Source organism: Lucilia cuprina, chromosome 5 (assembly GCF_022045245.1).
Source record: "Lucilia cuprina isolate Lc7/37 chromosome 5, ASM2204524v1, whole genome shotgun sequence".
Classification (NCBI taxonomy): Eukaryota; Metazoa; Arthropoda; class Insecta; order Diptera; family Calliphoridae; genus Lucilia; species Lucilia cuprina.
Window position 1 is genome coordinate 65,080,443 of NC_060953.1, and position 23,452 is coordinate 65,103,894.

At 32.0% G+C, this 23,452-nt stretch overlaps 1 protein-coding gene across 4 annotated transcripts; it reads left to right on the forward strand.

The window, feature by feature from the left end:
- Positions 1-2,743: 2,743 nt before the first annotated feature.
- Positions 2,744-22,764, forward strand: LOC111675047 (protein melted). Of its 4 annotated transcripts, XM_046951188.1 has the most exons (12): positions 2,744-3,396; positions 16,422-16,692; positions 16,761-17,012; positions 17,448-18,160; positions 18,217-18,569; positions 18,642-18,863; positions 18,918-19,342; positions 19,410-19,656; positions 19,910-20,079; positions 20,152-20,280; positions 21,798-22,079; positions 22,149-22,764. In XM_046951188.1, the coding sequence occupies exons 2-12, from the start codon at positions 16,588-16,590 to the stop codon at positions 22,404-22,406; spliced, it is 3,156 nt and encodes a 1,051-aa protein (XP_046807144.1). In that variant the 5' UTR covers positions 2,744-3,396; positions 16,422-16,587; the 3' UTR covers positions 22,407-22,764. The 4 variants fall into 4 exon arrangements, with proteins under 4 accessions (XP_046807144.1, XP_046807143.1, XP_046807141.1 ...); XM_046951187.1 differs by having other exon boundaries at positions 18,642-19,342; positions 19,928-20,079; XM_046951185.1 differs by having other exon boundaries at positions 2,745-3,396; positions 18,642-19,342.
- The last annotated feature ends 688 nt before the right edge of the window (positions 22,765-23,452 follow it).

The following is a 23,452-nucleotide window of genomic DNA, read 5'->3' on the forward strand; positions in this document are numbered from 1 at the left end:
TAGTCTAGTCTATAGTCTAGTCTATAGTCTAGTCTATAGTCTAGTCTATAGTCTAGTCTATAGTCTAGTCTATAGTCTAGTCTGTAGTATAGTCTATAGTCTAGTCTACAGTCTAGTCTATAGTCTAGTCTATAGTCTAGTCTATAGTCTAGTCTAGGCTATAGTCTAGTCTATGGTCTAGTCTATGGTCTAGACTGTAGTCTAGTCTATAGTCTACAGTCTATAGTCTAGTCTACAGTTTAGGCTATAGTCTAGTCTATAGTTGTCTAGAATCATTCATTATCTTTCATAAAAATAAAAAAATTCAAATTTAAAATCATGAAACGCCTAAACATATGAATCACAATCAGAAAGTTCACTCTGGCAATGCTCTTAAAAACCCAACAAGCTCTCAGCAACAATGTTTAGCCTCCGTGTTTATAAACATGCATAAGAAAAAACAATAAAAATATAACAGGTAGACAAACAAAAAAAAAAAACAGTCACTACCGAAGCAAAATATGCAGCAATTTCTAAGAAAAATAATAAAAATAAAAAATGCTCTAAAAATAAACCCCTATTTTTTAGAAAATAATTTGTAGTTTTATTAAATTTTTATGAATGAATAAACAAGACAAGAGAAAAACAAAATAAAAAGAAAAAATCATGACAACAAAGATAAAACTCAAATAACATTACTTACAGATCAACAGGTGTGTACAGTGCTGTCAATATGTTTCGTTGAAAATCAGCTAAAGAATTTGCAGTTATGAAATGAAAAAATTAATTAATTAAATTTCATTAGTCACTTTAGCATGATTAAATTAATTAGTTAAATTACTTTCAAACTGCCTGTCATGAATCACCGTAACACAGACTTAAACGGAAATGTGACAATTAATTTAAAATTTCTACAACGCTTCGAGTTATGACAACTTATGAAGATCCCTCATTAGATATTTTGGAATATTCTTAAATGGATAAATGTCAAATTATCGGACAAACATATACAGTGAATCATTTTATTTATAATAGAATCAAACTGATCAGCCTCCCGTAGTACCAGATTATGTGGTTCTCTAGTCCGACCCCATGTCAAATCGTTCCAAGGAATGTCCACGGAGTGATGTGACATTACGAGTTTATAGTCCGGGCAGACTAGAGGTACTGGTATCACCTCTTTTCTTTCAAATTGCAAAAATGGGATCTTTCATCAATGTAACATGTCCTAGGGGGGAAGCTAATAGGATAAAGAGACATCATTGATCGTTCTTGGAGAAAGATTAAAAATCGCAAAATAACGTCCATTAGCAAAGAAAAATGAAAAGCCGATGTTTGAACCGATTCAGCTATGTCAAACTAAAGGTCGCAATTTGAAAAATAATTCAATAAAATTTGGTACATGATATTCTATTGCCCCAGGGACGAAGCCAATTAAAAATGGTTAAGATCGGTCCATTATCTGAAATTTGGCACATAAAATCTTTACAATCTTTATACTAATATTTAGAAAAAACGCAATTTAAAAAAAATGTAAAGAAAGATATGATCCTGGCCTTCAAGATCAGTAATGATACATTGTCAACCACACGAAGAAAACTCTTCTCTGTTAAAGCAATCAGTTAGCTGCAGTTATTGTAATTAATGATCTTCAGTGATCGTATTCGATTTACATATGCAAAAAATATAATAAATTAGGATCTTAAAATTGCATGTGTAACAAGAAACGTTTAAGAGCCACTAATTATGATTCTAATTATTATTAGAATTGTAACAATATAACGGCTATATGTAAAATCTGGTTTCGAATTGATAACAAGTTGATGTTAGGATTAAATGGAGCATTTTTTTATGAAATTGGTAATGTTAATGATAAAGGTCATTACGATAAGGTTAATCTAATGATAACAGTTGCTAATAGATTAATGTTACCCACAGATAATCTTCTAAACTTAAGTGTTTTCCTTTTGAAAAAAAAAATCGCTCAAAATAACAAGTAAACCTATTGGCAGCTCTATATGGGTTCTTGAACAAATTAAACACTACTATTTTGTAAACTTATTTTGTAAATTGATTAAAATTTTTATGAATGAAATCAAGAAAAGAGAAAGAAGAGAAGGACAAGGGGAAATTTAACAAACAAATAACCATAACTAAAGATAATAATAAACATACAAACAAAAAAAAAAACACTTGAAATAAACAGGTGTATAAAATGCCAAAATCGATAAGAGAGTTTAAAAGAGAAAGTAAACAAAAATTTAAGAGCAATGTTTAGATTGTTTGCAAAAGAGTTTAAAAAGAGTGCTCAGCATTGTTTTAAGACTTTTTGAAATTGGCTTTAATGTGATTGTTTATTCGCCTGTTGCTGTCAGTGGTTGTTGTCGTGTCTATAATGGTGATCGTGAGTGTTGTTAAATAAAGATAAGCGGATACAAAATTTTTGTGCACTTTTTTTGTATTTAAAAAAATTTTTTTTAGTGTCTCAAATACAAATACCATAAAAAAATTACAACAAAAAAGTGAATTTTAACAACTTGAAAAAAAATAAAAAGATAAAAATACAGAAATTACACAGGCCTATTATTTTTTTTGCAAATAGTCAAATAATACAACAACAAAAAAAAAGCAAAAATAAATAAATTAATTAATCTAGAAACTCACAAACAAAACAAAAAAGTGAGGTCAACAATATTTTAACAAATTAATACATAAATAAATTTCAAAAGTAAAAAAAATAAAGAATATCTTTAAAACAAGCCATATTTTAACACATTTAACACAATTTTTTTTTATATATAAATTTGCAAACGTCAACACAAGTTGTAGACATAAAATTTTAAACAAAAAAAAAAGTTTAAACAAAATTGCTTATAACTTGTGAAACTCTTTTTGTTTTGTAACAAAAAAAAGTGGTTGGAAAAAAGTATTGAAAACCCCACCTTTACCGCAAAAAAAACCAAGCAAAAAGAATTTAACCAGTTTGATATTATCCAAAAACAAGTTTTGTTTTTATAATATTTCTTTCTACTTCAAAAAAGGCCTCGTGGTCTACCTTAACGAATAATAAAACACAAAAAATAATATATATAAATATATGTATAACCAATGAAATAAATATATATACATATATATAAAAATGAAATAAATGTATGTAATATAGTAGTTATATATGTACATACATACCTACAATACAAATAAATCTTATATCTTTTGTACTAAATTCTGTACTCGTCATTGTCGTTTTGCTCTGGCTCGGACCCTGTTGCTGATGATCTTTTTAGTTTTTGTATTTTTTTTTTTCGTTCAAACCAGTTAAAATAAGAAACTGAAACTAAAATCTATGAAAAAGAAACATGTTTCCTCAACAAACATCTACAACAACACCAATAAATACAACAACACCATAAAAAAATGGTAAGTACCCGGAATTGCTAACGGTAAATTCATCTTCACTTATTTTGTGATCGTGTAACTACTACGATTACACCAACTACATATTACCAAGACTACTGTGTGCTGCATGCACTCACTGAAACAGTCACTCTCCACTCACTCACTCACTCACTCACTCACTAACTTACTTACTGTTTCGAAACAGAATTATTATTTGTCTTGAATTGTGATGGTGTTATGCAGTTTGTTGTTACTGTTGTAGTTATTACAAAAAAAAGATCGACAAACATTTTATTTATATAGACAATTTATGGTTGCACAAAACAGGGTTGTCAATGTGTTTAGATTTTAGAGGAAATTCTCAAAATGCCTTAAATGATTTCTTTATATGTCCCCTTTTTCAAAATCTCCAGATCACATTTCAATCCATCGTTAAGTTTAGATTTTTTCACTGTATTAAGAATCAAAGAATGAACACTTAGAGGTTCCAAAATAACATCTTCAATTTCAGTCTTTAACAATTTGTCCAAATTTTTCCAGACTGTAACAAATAAACACCATAAAGTTCTTGATCTCACGATCGTTTCTAGATCAATAGTAAACTTTTTGTCCTGCTACTAAAGCCAGACAAGACCAGAATACCAACAAGGGACAATTGGGCCGAGAATACTGTCTTAAGAAACGACGTAATCTCAATCTCTGGTTGATTGGTTGTTGTGGTAGTTCACTACGCGCGAACAGTCAAGTAGAGTCAATAGACCGGACCACTCCTCTCGTTTGATGTAGTTTTTATTGTTTTAGATCCAGCCCATAGAAATTAGAAATCTTATGATATCATTAGATATGATGTGTCTGCCAAAAATGACTGCTTATCACAGCTACAGCAGGGTATTCGCTGAGAAGATGGAAGACTGTTTCTTCTCAATCAATACTGATAGTTTGGAGACAGAAATAGGCACGGGATCGGAAATTTTTCCGAAATACTGAAACTTTTACTCTCGATTATACATATTTACTTGGACAGCCTTGTATCAAGCAAAGCTCTTAACTCCAATGTTATTAAGTCGAAATATCTTCTCAATTAGCAAAACTGACACACATTGAATTGCTATGGGTTCCAGAACATGAGGGCATCCGTGGAAATGAAATATCTGATGAATGCGCAACCAAAGGATCGTCCCTAGACTTAACCCATGCTCATAGGAATATTCACACTCCTCTTAGGCTTAGAGTGAGACGGAACTAAGGTGATCAAATATCACTGCTTTCGTCCACGCTGACAACGGATAGGGCTAGGACTCTATTGTCTCTTAGTATGAACCAAATTAGGCTTTTAACTAGTATAATTACTAGGCACTGTATGATTGGACAAATGGACGAAGAAGTGGAATCGGTACAACACCTTCTATCTGACTGCTCAGGCTTACAAGAGCTCAGACTTCTCTATCTTGGTAGAGCTTTTTTCCAAGATTTGGACTGTCTCTGAGATGCGACACTAGTAGACATGATCGGTTTTATTATAAATACCGGCTGGTGTTCTCGAAGACCTCAAGAACCGAGTAGTCAACGAAATTAGGGTGTGAAACCGTACTATCAACACAAGGGAATGGTGATACCAAGGGAAAGGGAAAATTGTAAAAATGTCTGTAAGAATACATTGTTATTTTCCTTTTTCAAAATCTTCCAGTGTTACTCTGTAGGAAATTAACGAAATTTTCCAAGAACGAATGTAATTAACATTTTTAAAAAAGTCGACACTTGGAGAAACCAAATTCAAGTCTTTAATTTCTAAAGCAATTCTTTATTTCAGCAACCTCCTTCTTATTAATGATATTATATTAGAATTCAGATCGATTTCCAATTTTGACATTATCAGCTCTTAGAAACCTAATTGTCTTTAATAAAGATTGTGGTTTGGTTGAAAAGAATTTTATTTAAGGCAACTCTATCCAAAAGTTCCAAGATCTTCTTGATTATATCTATTAATAGTTCTTTAAGGAGATGTACGAAAATCGACGAAACTTTAGTCTATGAAGTGACTCGTAAAGCCTCAAATAGGTTAAAATCGAAGCTCAAAGACATTGATTGAAAGCTTAGTATTTAATAGTTCAACAGTATGAAATATTCCGAGAGAAACATGCTTTCCAGCAACATCTCCCATTCCAGCTGATCGAACTCACATTTCTGACATTATCAGCTCCCAGAGTCATCACTAGTCTTTGAGATGACTCGTAAAGCCTCAAGTAGAATAAAACTTAAACTCAGGAACAGTGATTAAAAGTTTAATACCAAATAGTTCAACATATTAATCTATTTCGAGGGAAAAATGCTTTCCAATACCTTTTCTCTCTTCCCTCAAACAAATCAACCACATTATTATCAATACGAAGTGAAGCCAATAAAAATACATTAATCATTAATGATCCGAATGTATAGGCTTTGCAATTATTTGAACGCACTTTTCCAGGAACCTGTTGACTATAATGAATAGTTTGGAACATATTGAATACTATTTTTCAAGATTGCTTTTCAATAAATTCTGAAAAAATTCCACACTTCTCAGAATACTTTCGCTAAGTGGAAACTCTGATCGTACATTATTTCTTTTTTTATTATTATTATTTTGTTTAAAGCCAGTTTTTGTTGTTTTTTTGCTGTTGATATCTTTTGTTATGATGTTTTTTTTGTCTATATTGTTGTTGTTATTGTTTTTATAGTGTGAGCTAATACCACCAACAAAACTCTTCTTATTACTTATTCTACCCAAAACACAAATCATACTATAGTTTTCTCTTTCTGGCAATTTCAATCATAATCATAGCCGTGCAATACACAAATAAGCATTATTTTCGTTTTGTTTTTATTATTCTAACAAATATATAAAAAATAAAATTAGAAAAAAACTTAACTGTTTAGATAAACAGGTAAAAATCTAATTTATACCAACACGAATGTGACAGACAGACGTTGAAATGCTCTTTTAATTTTAAGAGATGATCTTGCTTTCTCTTAGTAGTTGAATAAGGAGAAGATTTGAATTTATCTCTTTGTAAACTCTCTTTTAACTGATATTTTATTCTTTGGCAACAATATTCTTATAGATATTTAGATCTTTCAGTTTAAAAATACATACATATTTTCAAGAGAATGAACATAAAATTGCAAAAAAATGTAAATCTGCAAAAGATTTAAATGTTGCGTTTTTAGCCATCAAGTCTAGCTCATGTGTGAAAGATATAATTAAGAATATTAGGGTTTAGGTCGACTTTAGGAGGAGCTATAAACTAAGTTTTTAAACAGTACTGCAAAGTTTTTCGACTTTGGATATTACAGAATTTATAAATCTTTTAATAGAATGTGTCGTATGTTTTTCTCTTATTAATGTGTCGTATAAATAAGATGTGTGCTGGGTTGAATGATGATGGATGAAAGGTATCATATACATTTGATACCATTGAATTTTCCTTCCTTGTCCAGATATGTTCAGGGTTTACTCTGTTCATATCAGAATTTCCACAGTGTGTCCCTGTGAGTAAGAACAAAGTCTACGGCTAGGTGCTGTTGCCGAATCAATAGAGGTCATCCAGTGGTCAAGAGATTAGATAGTACTCGAGCAAAGTACTTGGTCATGGACCGGTCAGAACCAATGTGCAAAAATTTCCTCCGGCGTTTTTCATTGAAGAACAAAGGGGCGATGGTAGACTGTTCTCAAGTCAACCCAGTGGTTGAAAAAGACCACCGTTGGATAGGGCCGGTCAGAGCCAATGGCAATTAAAGAAGGACCAAAACATTATTGATAAAGAACTTGACGGTTTTGTCTGCACAGCTAAATGTTCGAGAGATGTTTATACTTTACTTTGAGTTGCGTGAAGATCGCAGATATATAGAACAAATTCTTCTTGAACATTATCGGAGCGACCAACTTCGTTACTTAAAATTAATTATTTTGAAAGGGAGATGCCTCCGTCGGGTCTGTTGTGCGCTCCTTTACAAGTGGGAATCGAACTTACAAGCTCTGGCCTGACAGACTTAAACACTATATACTAACCTATAGGAGGTACCAATCTTAATATCGCAATAGAACTATCTGGAACTACTTATGCAAAAGCACATGGAAATCAAAGAAGGACCAAAACATTATCGATAAAGAACTTGCGGTCGAGAATGGTCTGTGCAAAACCGAGTACTACTCGCTGAATACCTACTACCCAGTTTGTTTCTCTCTCTTTCCCTCTGAAAGTGAGAGACAGCCAGATCAAGAGCTGTTTTGTCTAGACAGCTCCAGGTTCAAGAGATCCTTAAACTTTCCTTCAAAGAGTTGTGTGAAGATCGCTGATATATAGAACAAATTCTTCTTTAAAATTATTGGATACTATTCTTTATAAGGCGACCAGCTAACATCTCCAGTTGAAGTTAGTTATTTTGAAAGGATTATACCTCCATCGGGTCTGTTGTGCTACACTATCAATCTTACAAATTTAAGATCGCAATAAGTGATACTTCAATTCTCGTTTAATGATGTCAGTTTTGTCAGAACAGATCCAGCTCCGAGAGAAGCGAACAATCGTTAGCAATTGATTATTGATTATGAAGATTGCTGATATATAGACCAAATTCTTCTTTAAAATGATCGGAGACTACACTTTATACGGTGACCAACTTACTTCGCTAGTTGAAGTTAGTTATTTTGAAAGCAAAGAATTTACCATTTGGGAATCGAACCCACGAACTCTGGTCTGACAGACTTAAACACTTTCAATCTTCTAAATTTCAGATCACAATAATTGATAAGTACAATTCCCGATAAAACTAATGACTAATGACATTAATTTTTCGAAAAACTAACTCATGTTAAACTTACCATCAGACTTATCTTTAGTTTTACTTGAAATGTAGTTTTATTTAATGAAACGATCGTTAGCTGTCCTAATTCGATATTAGCCAGGAAAATCAAGGGGATCGTTTAAATCTTTATAATCATTAGTTTTAAAACATGCTTACTGTAGGGTACACACAAAACAATAACTAGCCTTTGGTAAAACATGTATTATTTTACCTTTTTTTGTTATTTTGTTACTGACGATTTAAACCAGTTCTATTAGCCAACAAAACAACGAAATCTACCAACAACAAACCGAAAAAAAGAGGCAACAGCACCACACAGACCACAAATATCCAAGTCTTAAAAAACAAACGGTACACACAACACATTGCTCTGAGGGGCTTTAATTAAAAATTCAGTCTTAAACCAACGCGAAAATATTAAAGTTGTTTAAATTTCGATCTTAACTAAAACGAAAGAAAAAATAGAAAAAAACAAGAAACTATAGAAAAAAAAAAAATGTTACAAATTAAATGCTAGTAATTATTAAGATTTATTTATTATTGTTGTAACGAGTGTTAAAAAAAACTTAAAAACTATAACAAAGTAATAAAAACTAAAACAAACAAAAGTGAAACAAACACTATTAATCACTATTTCAAATTCTAATGTTTATTGGAAAAATAGCAGAAGAAAAAAACCGAATGACAACGAAGTTTTGAAATAGAAATAATGGAAACGTGTTTCTAGAAAATCTAACTAAATTAAAACAGTGAAACGTAGACTAACAAAAAAAAAAATCAGGGAAAAATAACAAAAAAAGTCATAAAAACCAAACCAAAAGGGTAATTGACCTAAATTATATGTAGATTTAAGTTAAATGAAATAAAAAAAAAACAATACGTTTTATTATATAAACTGAATGGCAACGGTGAACCAATCATTCTATTCATTCATTCATTGTTCACTCAACGATTGACCGACCGATCGACAATTTGATTTTGAAAACAGTGTGAAAGTTTAATCTTAATAAAGTGTCGCTTATGATGATGATATTAGTTAGTGATCGTGATGATGATGATGACGACAACCTGCTCTAGTGCCATTCACAATGATCGTTGATCATCATTCACATTTAGTTATTGTTGACAAAACTGTTAAATTTTCTCATTTTTATTTATCTTTATATCGTTATGTAGCTTTCTTAACGTTTTATTTATGATCATGTTTATTATTTTATTGAATTTATATTGTTGTTAATCTAGTTTGTTGCTGTTGGATTTTTTTAAACAACAATAAATTAAATACTTGTGGTAATATGAGAGTTTTTGTATATATTTTTGATTTGTTATTTTGTATTTCCTTATATTCAAGCTTTAGTTTGTTTCTCTCTTTTACTTATTTTCTTCATTTTCTAATGCAAACCAACAACCGGAAGTTTATGTTAATTTTTTTAAAAAAATTATATTTCTTGTTTTATGTGATTGTGAGTTTGTCTTTCTTCTTGCGTTTCTTATGGTGTTTTTTTAATAATTTATGTTAAAAAAAAATCAAAAATGTTGCATGCTTGCAGTGACTCGGCTAATGTGTTTATTTTTTTATTATTATAAATGCATTAAACATTTTTATATTTATTTTTTTTTCATAAATGTCTTTTGTATATTATTTAGTTACGTATAAAAAATCCTGATATTCAACCATTTTATTACCGGTTTTTCGCATTATTATTGTTTTTTTCTTTGGTTTAAACTCGACTCTATTAAAATGTTACCAGATTTTTTAAGATTTTACTCTTTGAGATCAATTTTATTCCAAAAGTATTAATAAAAGTTAAATTCCCAGCAAAAAAAGAACATCAAAGAAGTAGAATTTACTCCTTGGAAGTACTGAAAAAGACCTGAAGAAGTTGTGAGTTTAACACAGACTTGTCATAGGAGGAATGTTCTTCTTATTTGATTTGATAGGAGGAATGTTCTTCTTATTTGATTCCAAATTCACTACATCTGAAGTCATTCTCAGGAAGTAATTTTTATGTTATTTTTTTGGAAGATGTTAGGAAGTGAAATTGTAATATTATTGAATACAACTAATTTGACTTAAACAATATTAAAATAAATCAATCAACTCCAAAATGAAATTAGTTTAATAAAAAAGAAATCAATTTTCGGTTCTTTGGAAGTCAATAAACATCACTTCCACAGAAGGTAAATAAATTCACTTAGTGCTACTTTTGGCCTCCAGTAGGTTAGTGGTTAGTGTTCTAGTCTGGTAGACCGGAAGTGGTGGGTTCTATTCCCACCCGTGGGACGGGTTTCTTCGGTTTTGATGTGTATACATCCTCCTTTCAAACTAACTAACTAGTGCTACTTTTGAAGTCGTAATAAATGTTATTCTTTTGGAAGTACTTTGTTTTATTTTAGCTGGGTTTGAAAATTTTCTACTTAATAGATCCGTACTAGAATCAAAAATACCCGATACGATCTCATCGATCTGCATTTTAAATCTTTTCGTTTTGGAACACACATTCTGACTTCCATAGTTGGCATATTTTAGCGACTAAATGTATTCATAGATACTGCCCACTCTTGTAGTCGGCTGAACTTGGTGTTTTCCAAATCGGATTATACCCTAATTCTTATCGCAGGACACCTCAAAGTATAACTGATACAGAATTGCGAGCAAACGAAAAGGATTGCGACAGAGAAAATAATCTACTGTTGTTAGAAGATTTCATCAATTATACATTGGTGTCGCCAAAATTTAATAATAACTCTTGCAAAAGCAATCATAGAAATGTCGAAACAATATCAATAACAATATCTATCATATGATTATTTAGCTTAAGCAACACCACCTACCCAGAGTCTTTCTCACGTTCCTACGATCCGGAGTTCCGCTCCGAAACGACCCGATTCTCAATCGGCCAAGTATTGTCAACTCAGCCACAGCTGTATCAACCAAGCCAAGCTGTTACAACAACAATCCAAGGATTTTCTTTCTTCGTTTCTCTATCTCTCAATCTAAAAGTAGAGACTGTGAGGGCAAATTCGAGAAATCCTTAAAATAGACAATGAAGAGCTGTCTGGAGATTGCCGATATATAGACTAAAATCTTCTAATTAAGTGGGATTGCGGCAGAAAAAATGTTTTTCCTTCTTGTCCTAATTGTGATCGCTTTTACAGAAGTCAACGAAAATAACATTCAATATTCTAGCATGATTACTACTAATAATATTTTTTGGCCCCCATCACAACTATCTGCAACTACTTATGCGAAACCCACAATAGCAAACTTGTGGTCGAGAATGTCTATGGTCTGAACAAAACTGTATAGTAACCGCGGAATACTGACTACCCAATTTGTATCTCTCTCCATAATTTAGTTTCAATCGTTTAAAAATATCATATTTTCTAATCCAACATCGTGGTTAACCAACATGATCTAACTTCCGCAAATGATCGATATATATGTTTTGGGAAAGCAACTGTCAAGCTTCATTGGCTTCTGGTACGAATGTAATTTTAATCTAAATAAGTTTTTCGTACAATACCTTTAATTCAATTCCATTAGAATATGGATCTAGACACCATGGTGTATTTCTTCTAATTTGATCATTTTAAACTATTTCTGCTGAGAATCCAACAAACGATTTCCGATCTGACAGACTAGAACACTGACTATTAACATACCAGAGGCCTTCAGTAGGTAAGTGGTTAGTGCTTTAGTGTGGTAAACGGGAGATGGTACTGATTAAGGAGCGCAGATGTATTTCCTCGGATATAATCCGCATATGTGCGATCTGTAATCGCAGATACTTATATTGCGAATGTTTTCTATAACAATTTAGTAAAGGTTTATAGAACAACATTTTTATGGAAATTTGTCGAATAAACCTTTAATAAATTGTTATTAATAAGGCTTTTATGTTTATTTAAAAACCAGAAACTCTAGAGAGTTGCAAAATCAAAGATCTGCTTTAAATTACTATAATATTTCATATGTGGCAACTCAACCACTACAACCGAGTATATAAATAACTAATACTATTATATTAGAAGAGTATTGTGGTTATTTGCAAAAATTTTAAATTTGTTGTTATTTTTAAATTATTTATTGTTATTTTATGTTTATGTATATTAAAGTCTGTACAAATGCAAAAGTATATTATCAACAATGCGTGAAAATCTACGGTAAGAGTACAAACATATAAAATGTATAATAATAGTATTAACCAATCTTACCGGTTTGGGTACCTTAATACAGAGACAAGCAGACATGCATGTCTGACATGTGATCACAGACAAACTGACTAACTAACTCCTCATCCAAACATCCGTCCATATGCTAATCGTAAAGATATACAGGCTGGACTAGTTTTCCACACACACACACATATTGAAAGGCTATACATGTTATTTAAAAAAGTTTTAATTTACTACTATTAACTAGTTTTAATCATTAGATAAAAATGTCTTACATTAAAACATATACATTTTAATGATAGCTGTTAGTGAAAGCTTAGATAAAAAGGATATTTAATAATTATTTTCATTTAGTTAATAAAGGTTTTTCAACTTATGCATTTTCACAACATTGAAAGAAAATATTTTATAAATTTACCTGGATTTGTAGTAATTTAGAAAAATCCCTAATGAAAACATTAAATGTAAAGCAAAAAAATAAAAATTAAGTTATTTTTCAATATTTATTGCAAAATATACATATATATTTCCATTGTATATATGTATTTTAAAAATTATAACAATAAATTTGAATTGTTAAAAACAAAACGAAAAAATAAATAATAATAATAATATTTTAGTGCAAAATTATACATTTACTGCTTAATACATACACCATTTCCACCATTTCATCCTTCAGACAAATGAATGTCGCGTGTTTTACGTGAGTAAAACATGATGCTCTACCCCACGGTGGTCTTTTTTATCCACTGGGTAGACTTGACAACAGTTTACCATCGTCCCTGAATCCTTCAATGAAGAACCTAGGTGGCAATTTTTGTACATGGATTTGACAGGACTATCTAATCTCTGACCATTGGATGGCATCTGTTCATTCGGCAACAGCACCTAGAGACGTAACCGGTGGACCGAAGTACGAATACATCAAATAAGCCGAAGACTTTGTTCTAACTCACAGGGACACACTATGGTAATTCTGATATGAACAGAGTATACTCTGAACATATGTATCTAGACAGGGAAGGAAAATTCAATGGTATCGTTTGTATATAATACCTTTCATCCATCATCATACAACCCAGCACACATCTTATTCATACGACACATTCATAAGAGAAAAACATACGACACATTTATTATAGGTAGACGGTTTCCGTACCCCACATTCATCCCGTACCATATACAATTAATACCAACTCATTTCCAACGCTTAGTACCACAGTCACTCCTCTGTGGGGTATCTGAAATATTGACTTTACCTTACATCAGTCTTTTAACCGCCACTTACTCTTCCCGCGAATTTGGATTTAAACCACAGCCGCTAAGTGGATTCCAAAGGAACCTCAACCAACTGACCAGCCAGGAAATAGTCCTGCGGGCAACTGGCCTCCCGTAGTACCAGATTATGCGGTGCTCTGGGGTGACCTCTTTTCAATTTATGCAAGAACTAAGGCAGGCAGTAGACTGTAACCAATTTTTTTAGACCCGGCCAGACTAGAGGTATTGGTTACCTCTTTATTCCTCGGAATTGCAATAACACCAAGGTGGAGGCATCACCAAGGTAACATGACCTCGTTGGAAGCTTCCTTCAGATAGTGAATGTGACCTTACATGGGGAGTAGGGCAGAGATATAAGCCGTGCAAATTGATCAGCGGCGGCGCAACTATTTTCGGTCGGCAGCAGTTTCGTACGTCAATTAATAGATTCATGTTTTTAATGAAATCCGAAATTCCTAAAGTTTATATACTTTGACTTAATTTTCAGAGCAAGATTAGAAATTTTAAAATTATATATAATTAATTATAAAATATCGATGTATGATCAATCAAGTATTTTCTATGTAAAATTCACACTGAGATTTTGCCCAACATTGTGATGGTTTTATTAAGAAAAACAGATCGATATGAGGTCAGTGATCTCGACCAAGTGTTTATTTTAACTAACTCTAACTTTGTTTTTTTTTTTTTAATTGAGAAAAGCAGTGATCACTCATGTTTCGCATTAAAAATTTTTTTATATGAAAATATTTGTAAAAAATATTTAATACAGATCATGATTACTCACATTTTTAAGCAAAATCAAAAACTTAAGATTTAATGTTGAAGCTCGATCTGTGATCAATCACGTTTGAAATCAAAAAATTAATTTTTCGATATAATTCATAAAATTCAAAGGAGCAGAGGAAATGATGATCTGTGATCACTAATACTTTCGAGAAAAAATATAATTTATTATGAAATTCTTTATAAATAAGATGTTGGTTAAAAAAGCATAATATACATATAATTACTAAATTCTAGATAACTTGGTTATCGAGTCTTTTAATTGGGAAAAGTGGAGCATGATCTGATCTGAATCAAGCACTTTAGATTGAAAGTTGAAGCTCGATCTGTGTTCAATCACATTTGAAATCAAACAATAAATTTTTGATATAATTCATAAAAGAACTTTCAAACGAGAAGAGGAAAGAAATGATCTGTGATCAGTAATACTTCAAAGAAAAAATACAATTTAATATGAAAATTTTAAATTCTATTTAATAAGATGGTTTAATTACTTAATTCTAGATAACAGTGTTATTTAGTCTTTTTAATGAGAAACGTGGAGCATGATCTAATATCGTTCAACTCTCAATATTATTTTGTAAAATCGGAAAGCATTTCTGATCCCTAATGTTTTTAGCAAAAAAAAAGAGTGAAAAACTGAACTGATCATTAATCTCTTAATTGAGCGAAATTGCTTAATAGGATGAAGTTCGAAAATCTTAAATCTTCAATAAACCTGCGATCAGTGATCGATCTACAATATGATCCCATCGGGTTTTAAAAACATATCATTGGAAAAATATAATCACCAGTAAACATAATGATTAGAATTATCAGCTTTATAAAAAATGATCTCATATACCTGGGTTATTTTTTATCAGTGTATCTAGGGAATCCCCACGTAAATGTTTAAAAAACAACTACACATATTTAAAAAAACAAATATAACGGAATTCAAATAATATTGACATTGTTTACAAAAGAATTTCATTACCTCAGCAAAATAAAAACTAAAGAATGCAAATTAAAACTAAAACAGACAAAAGAATTAAGTGCAAATTCATTTTACAATTTTCTTGTTGTTTGTTTTTGCAACACAATTCGAAAAAGTAGTGGTAAATGTAGAAGATGTAGTGCAAGTTAATGTCTATAGACAAAACACAATTAGATAACAAAAAAATCTTAAAGATAACACAACAAAAGAAACAAGCCATAGACTAAAATAAGTCATACCAACAGACGGTCTGACTGACAGAACAAAAGTCAATTTGATCATTAAAGTGTTGACAATTTTGCAAAACGAACACAGCGGAAAAATAGAGGTAGAGAGTGTAGTAAACATGTTATATACAAATATTTTAGATATTTTTTTTTTTTTTTCATTTCGAACAAAACAATTTATTGTTCTTTTGTCAATTTCCAGTAAAATCTGTAGCCTGTCAAGTCGATAAGATAAAAAAAAACTTAAAAAAAACATCAAAATTTACACCAAACATTCATCTAATGAAAATGTTTTCACAATTGGCAGACAGACACTTTGATTGTTGGTAATGACAAAAATACAAAATTGGCAAAACTCCAAACGAAACATTAACATTAAGAACAACAAAACAGCCAATAATTATAACTATGTACAACAAGATGATGATATTGACAATGAACAACAAGATCATCAACAATGATCAAGAACAAATACAAATACTAATAGTGTTGTTTATTAGCGACAAAACCAAAGAAACACTCGATCAAATGGTTTTTTAAACTAAAATTAAATAGAACCGTGAGAATATTTTTTAATTTCATTTTGTCACTATTTATTTTTGGTACTTTTCTTACAACAACTACACACAAAAATTGAATAGAAAAAAAAATGCCGTCATTTATATTTAGAAAGACATAATTTAAAGAATGTTTTATATCTTGCAAATACATGTTTTACTTTTGCTCACTTTTTTTCGTATTTGTTTTTCTTTTAGCAAATTTTAAAAAGAATTTCTTGATATTAAGAGAGAAAAAGTGTTAAAAACGAGTAACACATTCACACATTCTCTCTTAACTGCTTTTACATTAAAAACAAAGAGCACTTGTTTTTTTTTAACAAATTGAGTCTTTAGAGAGAGAAGAGAGAGAGAGTTGGAAAAAATGCATGAACTGTTGACAAAAGTACTCTCGAAACGTGATCTATCCAGAGCTGGTGATTTATTTTCTGTGCCAGACAATGATATTGTCAATGATATCTCAGAAGTGGTGAGTATTTCTTGAAAATTTCATAGGAATTTTAAATATTTCGTCTTCTTTTTATTTCTTTTTTTTAGCTCTCCGACATAAACGCCATTATCTCTTTGGCAGACTATTTAAAAAACAATAATGATCAGTCGGTGGTTGAGATTTGTGTTACACGAGTTTTATCCTGCATACGTGAAACGAAAACAGCGCAACGTTATTGCAGTGCCCTGATCGATTTACTTAAAACCTGTTTACTATGGAATCTCCAACCTAGCGGTAGCAGTAAAGATGATCCTCCTCATGCGAAAATTGCGGCCGATATTATATCGAGTATATTTTTGGTAAGTTTTAAAGTTAAAATTCTAAAGATCATCAATCGTTTTTTACTTTTTATATAAACTCGATGTACAAATACAAATGCTCCAAAAAGCGGTAAAATTATGACCAATTTGACCAAAAAATAGATCTTCCACATCCCCAAAATCTTATTGAAAAATGATCAATAGAGAAAAGATAATTGTTCGAGTGATCACTGCTCGATTTAATCCTCCAAACAGCGTTACAATAAGAGAAGAATCTCGATCCGTGACAACTTCTGAAGACAATAATGGGTTTTTATACCATAAATTTAAAACATCTCATTAACATTCCAAATCGCGTTTAGTCAAAATCAACAGCTGGATCTGCGATCGATCAGATTTACTTTTCATATTTGCTTATCTTTTTGCAACATACTCTATCCTGTTTTTAAACATTCCTCTCTTCTCTCTTTTCAGAATTACGACAAAAAAGATGTCATGAAATTAGCCCTACCCATGGCTGTACAATTTCTGCCCAAAGGCAATCGTGAACTCTCACGTAATTTAGCAAGTTATCTCTCATTGGCCGCTATTGATTATGCCTATCTACTAAGTCCACACATTGATTCCATAATCAATTCCATTTTAGCTGGCAATTATGGTCTACTACGTGTACTCTCGCAAATCTATGAAGTGTCACCTGATACAGTGTCACCGCATGCACCCCAGTTAGTAGCACTGCTGCCAGAATGTGATTCTCAAGAAAGACTAGCTGTATTTCAATTGTATCTATTAATAGCACAACGTACACCCTTAGTTTTAGAATCATGCATCTCACCGTTGTGTGAATTTCTGTACGATAGCGAGACAGCGATAACGACAATGCAAATACTATTGAAATTGGCGGAGCAGCGACCATTATTGGTGGCAGAACATTTTGATAAAATACGTTTGGCCACCAAAACCAATCCGAATACGGTGACGTTGGGTGCACAGGTTCTGGCAACGGCGGGACGTACAAATAAGGAAAATGCACAATATGCATTGGATTTTGTTTTAGAACAATTGCCTCATGCCGATAGAACATCACAGGCTGTGCTATTGCAAGAGGCTACAAAATTGTGTTCATCATTTCCCATACTGTTTACGGATAAAGTGTTGGCTTGTGTTAGACAAAAGAATGCTTTAAGGTAATGTTAAGAATTGGCTTTTTTAAATAATTTTTATTACAATTTTTTTCTTGCAGCCAGCAAAAACTATCTTCATCCGAGACTAGTGTTGATGTTGGTACCAAAACCTGTGGTGGTGTTACCATAGTCAATCTGAATAGTTCCAACGATCAGACTGCTGCCGCCAACCAACCCATTGCTGCCAAAGCTTCGGGTGTAGTGGTTAATACTTTAGCTGCCAATTCAACAGCTCAACGTTCCACAATTATTAGTGCTGATCCAGCAACTAGCACAACTACCGTTTCTGTAGCAGCCTCTAATACCCATACTACCACAGGACGTAGCCATAAAAACAAACAGAGTCGCAGTAGTCCTAGCAGTCCCAAGGATCCTTATAGGAGAACCATAACCACGGGAAATATAAAAATACGTAAGTTGTTGTTATCTTCATTAATTTTTCGGAGTTCAACCAATTTTAACTTTACTATGTTTCTTATTTCAGCATCATCGTCGTCCAACACTACTACAACTCATCCGATTAGTAATCAACCTCCCGCCACATCAACAACAACGGTACCACCAACACCTCCCCACACCGGATATACAAGACGTGTTAAATTGGGTGATTCACGCAGTACTGGACGCCTACATCCTTCGGGTAATACACATCGTAGTATGACACGCCTAAATGTAGCTGGAGGTTCTGTAGGAGGCTTACACAAAAGTATGACACGTCTTAGTTCTTCACAACATATCAATCAAAATGGTTCTGCTTCAGGTTCAGGTTCCAATACGGCAAACAATTCAACATCCAGTAGTAATGTTGTGGTACAAACCGGTGCCATGTTAAAAACACCCACAACACCCAATAGTCCAGGGTATGTGACACCGGTACCGCCACTAAGCAACAATGTTATTATAACGGGTCACAATAAATGGGGTATACCCTCGACACAGGTAACATCGGGAGGAGTGACGGTTACAACATCACCCACTAAACTAAGACCACAATCACAAGGACCCACTACTTTATTGAATACAAGTACAGCTTTATTGAAATACAGTACCGATGCCCTAAATCAATCTATAGGTTCAATAACATCACCTTCCAATCCGGTTTCCGTGCACCATGCCTCTCCAGCATTACCACAACAAAATAATGGTAATCAAAAATCTGTGATGAAGTTACCAGTGAATGGAAGTGTAAGTAGTTTTATTATATATAGACAAATATTAGTTATATAATTTTCTTAATTCCTTATTGAAACAGAATGATCATGAAGTTATAGTTTCCGGACCCACCACCAATGTTACCCCGCGCCGCAATGACAATACCAGTCGCACTCTGTTGAATGCCAACAACAGCATATTAGATCAACGTATGAGTACATTTGAACCCTACCAGATCATGCGTGATCCGGTGCAACAATTCTGTGAAAAACACTTTACTTCCATAAGCAGTTACATGGATGAGGTATCGCAAATGTTGCCACCACCTACACGTTGCAGTATAGAAGGTAAGAAGAACATTTTGTACATATTTACACTATATATAATTGCATGTTTTTTTTTTTTAATTTGTATTCTTGTTTGTTTTCTTTACTCCAAACTTTCTCATAACTGTTTGTAATCTAAACACACATTTTATAAATATTTATTATTATAAAAACTGCACCTCTTTGAATATAATTTACTTTCTTTTCAACTATCATATTTTCTTTTCTTTTCCGTTTCATTTCTCTTTCTATATTTTTTGTTTATCCAAACAAGTTTCCAATGAATTTGCAGAGAGGCGTTCGAAAAAAGTAGCTAAGCTACATTTTGCCTGCCAAATCAGGGGACCCCATTGTCTGTACTCGAAAACCTGTTTTACCATGAGAACACGTAATCCAAAAACCTGGATACATTTAATGTTTCTAGATTTTCAAGTGAGACATTATGTGAGTACCGATCCATTTAACATTTTATTTATTTAAATTTTTATTGAAATCTGAATTTTTCCTTTTTTTAAGGTTAAGGAAAAAAGTGTGCTTAGCACTCGCGAACCTGGTATCAGTAATTTAAAAAATATTTGGCAAATACTCAAGTGTGAAAATCGCAGTTTTACTGAATTAGTCACAAGTCAATTTCCTAGCATAAAGGTAAGTTTAATGACAACGGTTGTAGCATCTCTAAAAAGCATCTATATAAGATCTGAATCTTACCCGTTCATATGTAAGATTTCATTGTTCTAGTTCATGGGGTATTGCTTGTTTCCATGTAATTTTAAGTCTATCATCGCTTTTTTATCCTTAAGAGTTACACTTTAGCGCTTTACTTGTTATACTGTCAGGATTCTTTCCGATTGTATTTCTGATACACATCCAATACCTACTATGCATTGATATTAGTATAATTGGTAAGGTTCCAGAGATCAGTGTTGCTAGTGGCTTTGGACCAGAAGATTCTGCATTTGAATCTGAGGAACTTGTTGATTAATACCTGTGGCATAACACAGCGTTAACTCTGCAAATGCCTAGAATATTCTCAGCGTGGTTCTTTTGGATATACATAGCTCCTCCATTCGTTTTCTCTATACTACCTAGTGACAGAAGCTTTCTGCTTACTCGACTGGTCGATCTTGTAGCATAATGTTGTTAGCCACCGTTCCCACGACAATCGGTTCTTCTTATAATCTGCCGGGACTATAAACTGGAAATGTCAAATGTATCCACGTCCATTCCTTGGAATGATTTGACATAGGATCGAACCTGTGAACTACATAATATCGTACAACGGATGGTCAGTTGCACGCAGAACTATGTTCTGGCTGGTCAGTTGGTTGAGGTTCTTTCGGGATCCACGTATTGGCTGTGATCTTATTCAAGTTTAATATTCCTTCCTTGTTCAGGCATGTTGAGGGAAAACTCTCTTCTGATGGATTCGTATTTCGGTCTGCTGAATAACGTCTCTAGGTGCTGTTGCTGACTCAACAGAGGCTAACCCATAAGTGTAGTTGTAAGATAAGGGGACAGTGGTAAATGGTCAGTTGGTTGAGATTCCTTCGGGATCCACATATTGGCTGTGATCTTATTCATGTTTAATAATCCTTGTTCAGGTATGTTCAGGGAAAATATGTGTAGTTATACCCTTGCTTGTTGGAGATATTGTGTGAGAGTAGTCATAAACGAAATCCTCAACTTACCGTGAGAGACCCCATGTAATTCATCCTCTTTAAAGATGTAATCCTACACTGTAGTAAATAGTAGGACGTTGTTTTACTCCAGCTTTTTTATAAAATGGTCATCTTATATTCGCATTGAGCGTTTTGCTTCCATTTTTTCCTCAACGCTTTTTATATGTCAGTCCTCCTTGTTTTGTAATGTGTAGCTAATGTTTGGACGATAACCTGCCACTCAATCTCGTGGATTGTTCAACATTCCTTGTATTTGATGCATGACATTTTAAAGATTTTCTATAACTAATGCCTTGTCATAGACATTTTTGGACTTCAAACATCTCTTCTGGTATTTATGAAGTTGATTTTTTAGTGAAATTCGACCAAACTAAAAACAAGAGTGATACAACCTAATGGCCCGAAGTTTTTGTCAGAATAAAGAACATCTTAATATAAAATCTATTTTTTAGACTTTTAATAAACATGCTTCCTCTATTTTAGGATCGTGAAATTCTCGTCAATGAATTAAGGCATTCGGGCTTCCTAGATGTATTTGAAGTCTCAAAGACTGATAAATCTAATCCAAATTGTAATGAATTAGAATACCAATGGGGTTGTTTTCTCTGCAATCATCCCGACAAAGCGGTTGGTTTTCTCAATGGCAGCAATCAACCCATGATCGAGGGGCAACTCAAAGAGAAAAAAGGCAAATGGCGTTTGTTTCGAAGATGGCGCACACGTTATTTTACTCTATCGGGAGCACATTTGTCATGTAAAGGATCGGTAAGTTAAGTTAAGAAAAAAAGAAAACGTTATTTTATATTTAAAATTTTTTATATAATTTCTTTATAGAGCGGTGGTGAGAGTATCGATGTCAATCAAATACGTTCCGTTAAGGTATCGCGTGGCGCACGCAATATACCCAAAGCTTTTGAAATTTTTACAGCCGATCAGACTTTAATACTCAAACCAAAAGATGGTAAAAACGCCGAAGAATGGGTACAGTGTCTGAGCATAGTGGTGGCTCATTCTCAGGCCCGCGATAATCCACAAACAAAAACCAATAGTTTACCGGCTCGTGGCATGAGCAGTAGTAAACCTTCATTTTGAGATTTTAGATATTTAGAGAATTTAAGATTTTTTTTGCAAATATAAATACTTTATAAAAGTTTTTGTATTTAATTTATCATTTACTTTAATGTTAATTTAATTTAACTTTTTTTTATACTTTATATAAAGAGTTTTGGTTTTGAACTTTAAAGTAGAAAGAAACTTAAACTGAAGAAATTTTGTACTTAATATTGTTTTGTTTTAATTTAAGTTGTAATTAAGTTAATATTTTCTACTAGATTTAATGATTATATTTTTTTGTAAATTTTTGTATTTATTATAAAATAATGATATTATTATCGTTTAAAAATACACATTTTGAATAAAGACATTTTTTATACAATATTTTAAAATTTAAGGAAAGCAGTTTGATTGAAATTCTTATAGATGGGGATTATAGGTCAACAACTTGTTTCTTTGGGAATTAATCTCGAAAACAACGTAATTTGAGTTTAAATTTAGACTTAATTTGTTTATTTTTATAAACTTTTTAATTTCCTCATGTCTCAACAATTTCAGTCCAAAGTTCATTAAGCCAAAAACGTAATAGATTTTTTTATAAGAAATTATTTTAGTTAAAAAAAATGTTTTAAAAATAAACCAAACATATTTTAATTACATTTATTGCAATAAATCACATATTTGTTGATAACAAAAATACAAATTATTTCTTTTTTATTAAGACATCATAACAAAGTGTCAATAAAAGATCTAATAATGCGAAAGAAATACATATAAATTCAAATATTCTTTATCAGAACAATTAATAAAAGAAAATTATAGCAATAAAAAGGTGTGGCTCTAGATATTAAAAAGAGTACAAATTGAAAGAGTTCTTTTTTAAAAAATACATTTGTTTAAAGATTATTTTGACTAGTATAATAGATAGATTACTTTAATAATACTATAATTTCATAATCGTTATAGACAAGTCATGAAATACGTTTTATAACAACATTTATTAAGGAATAAACACTTGCATATTTATTCATGAAATTTTATGATATTGGAGAGAATACAATTTAATAGTTAATAATTAAATGTTT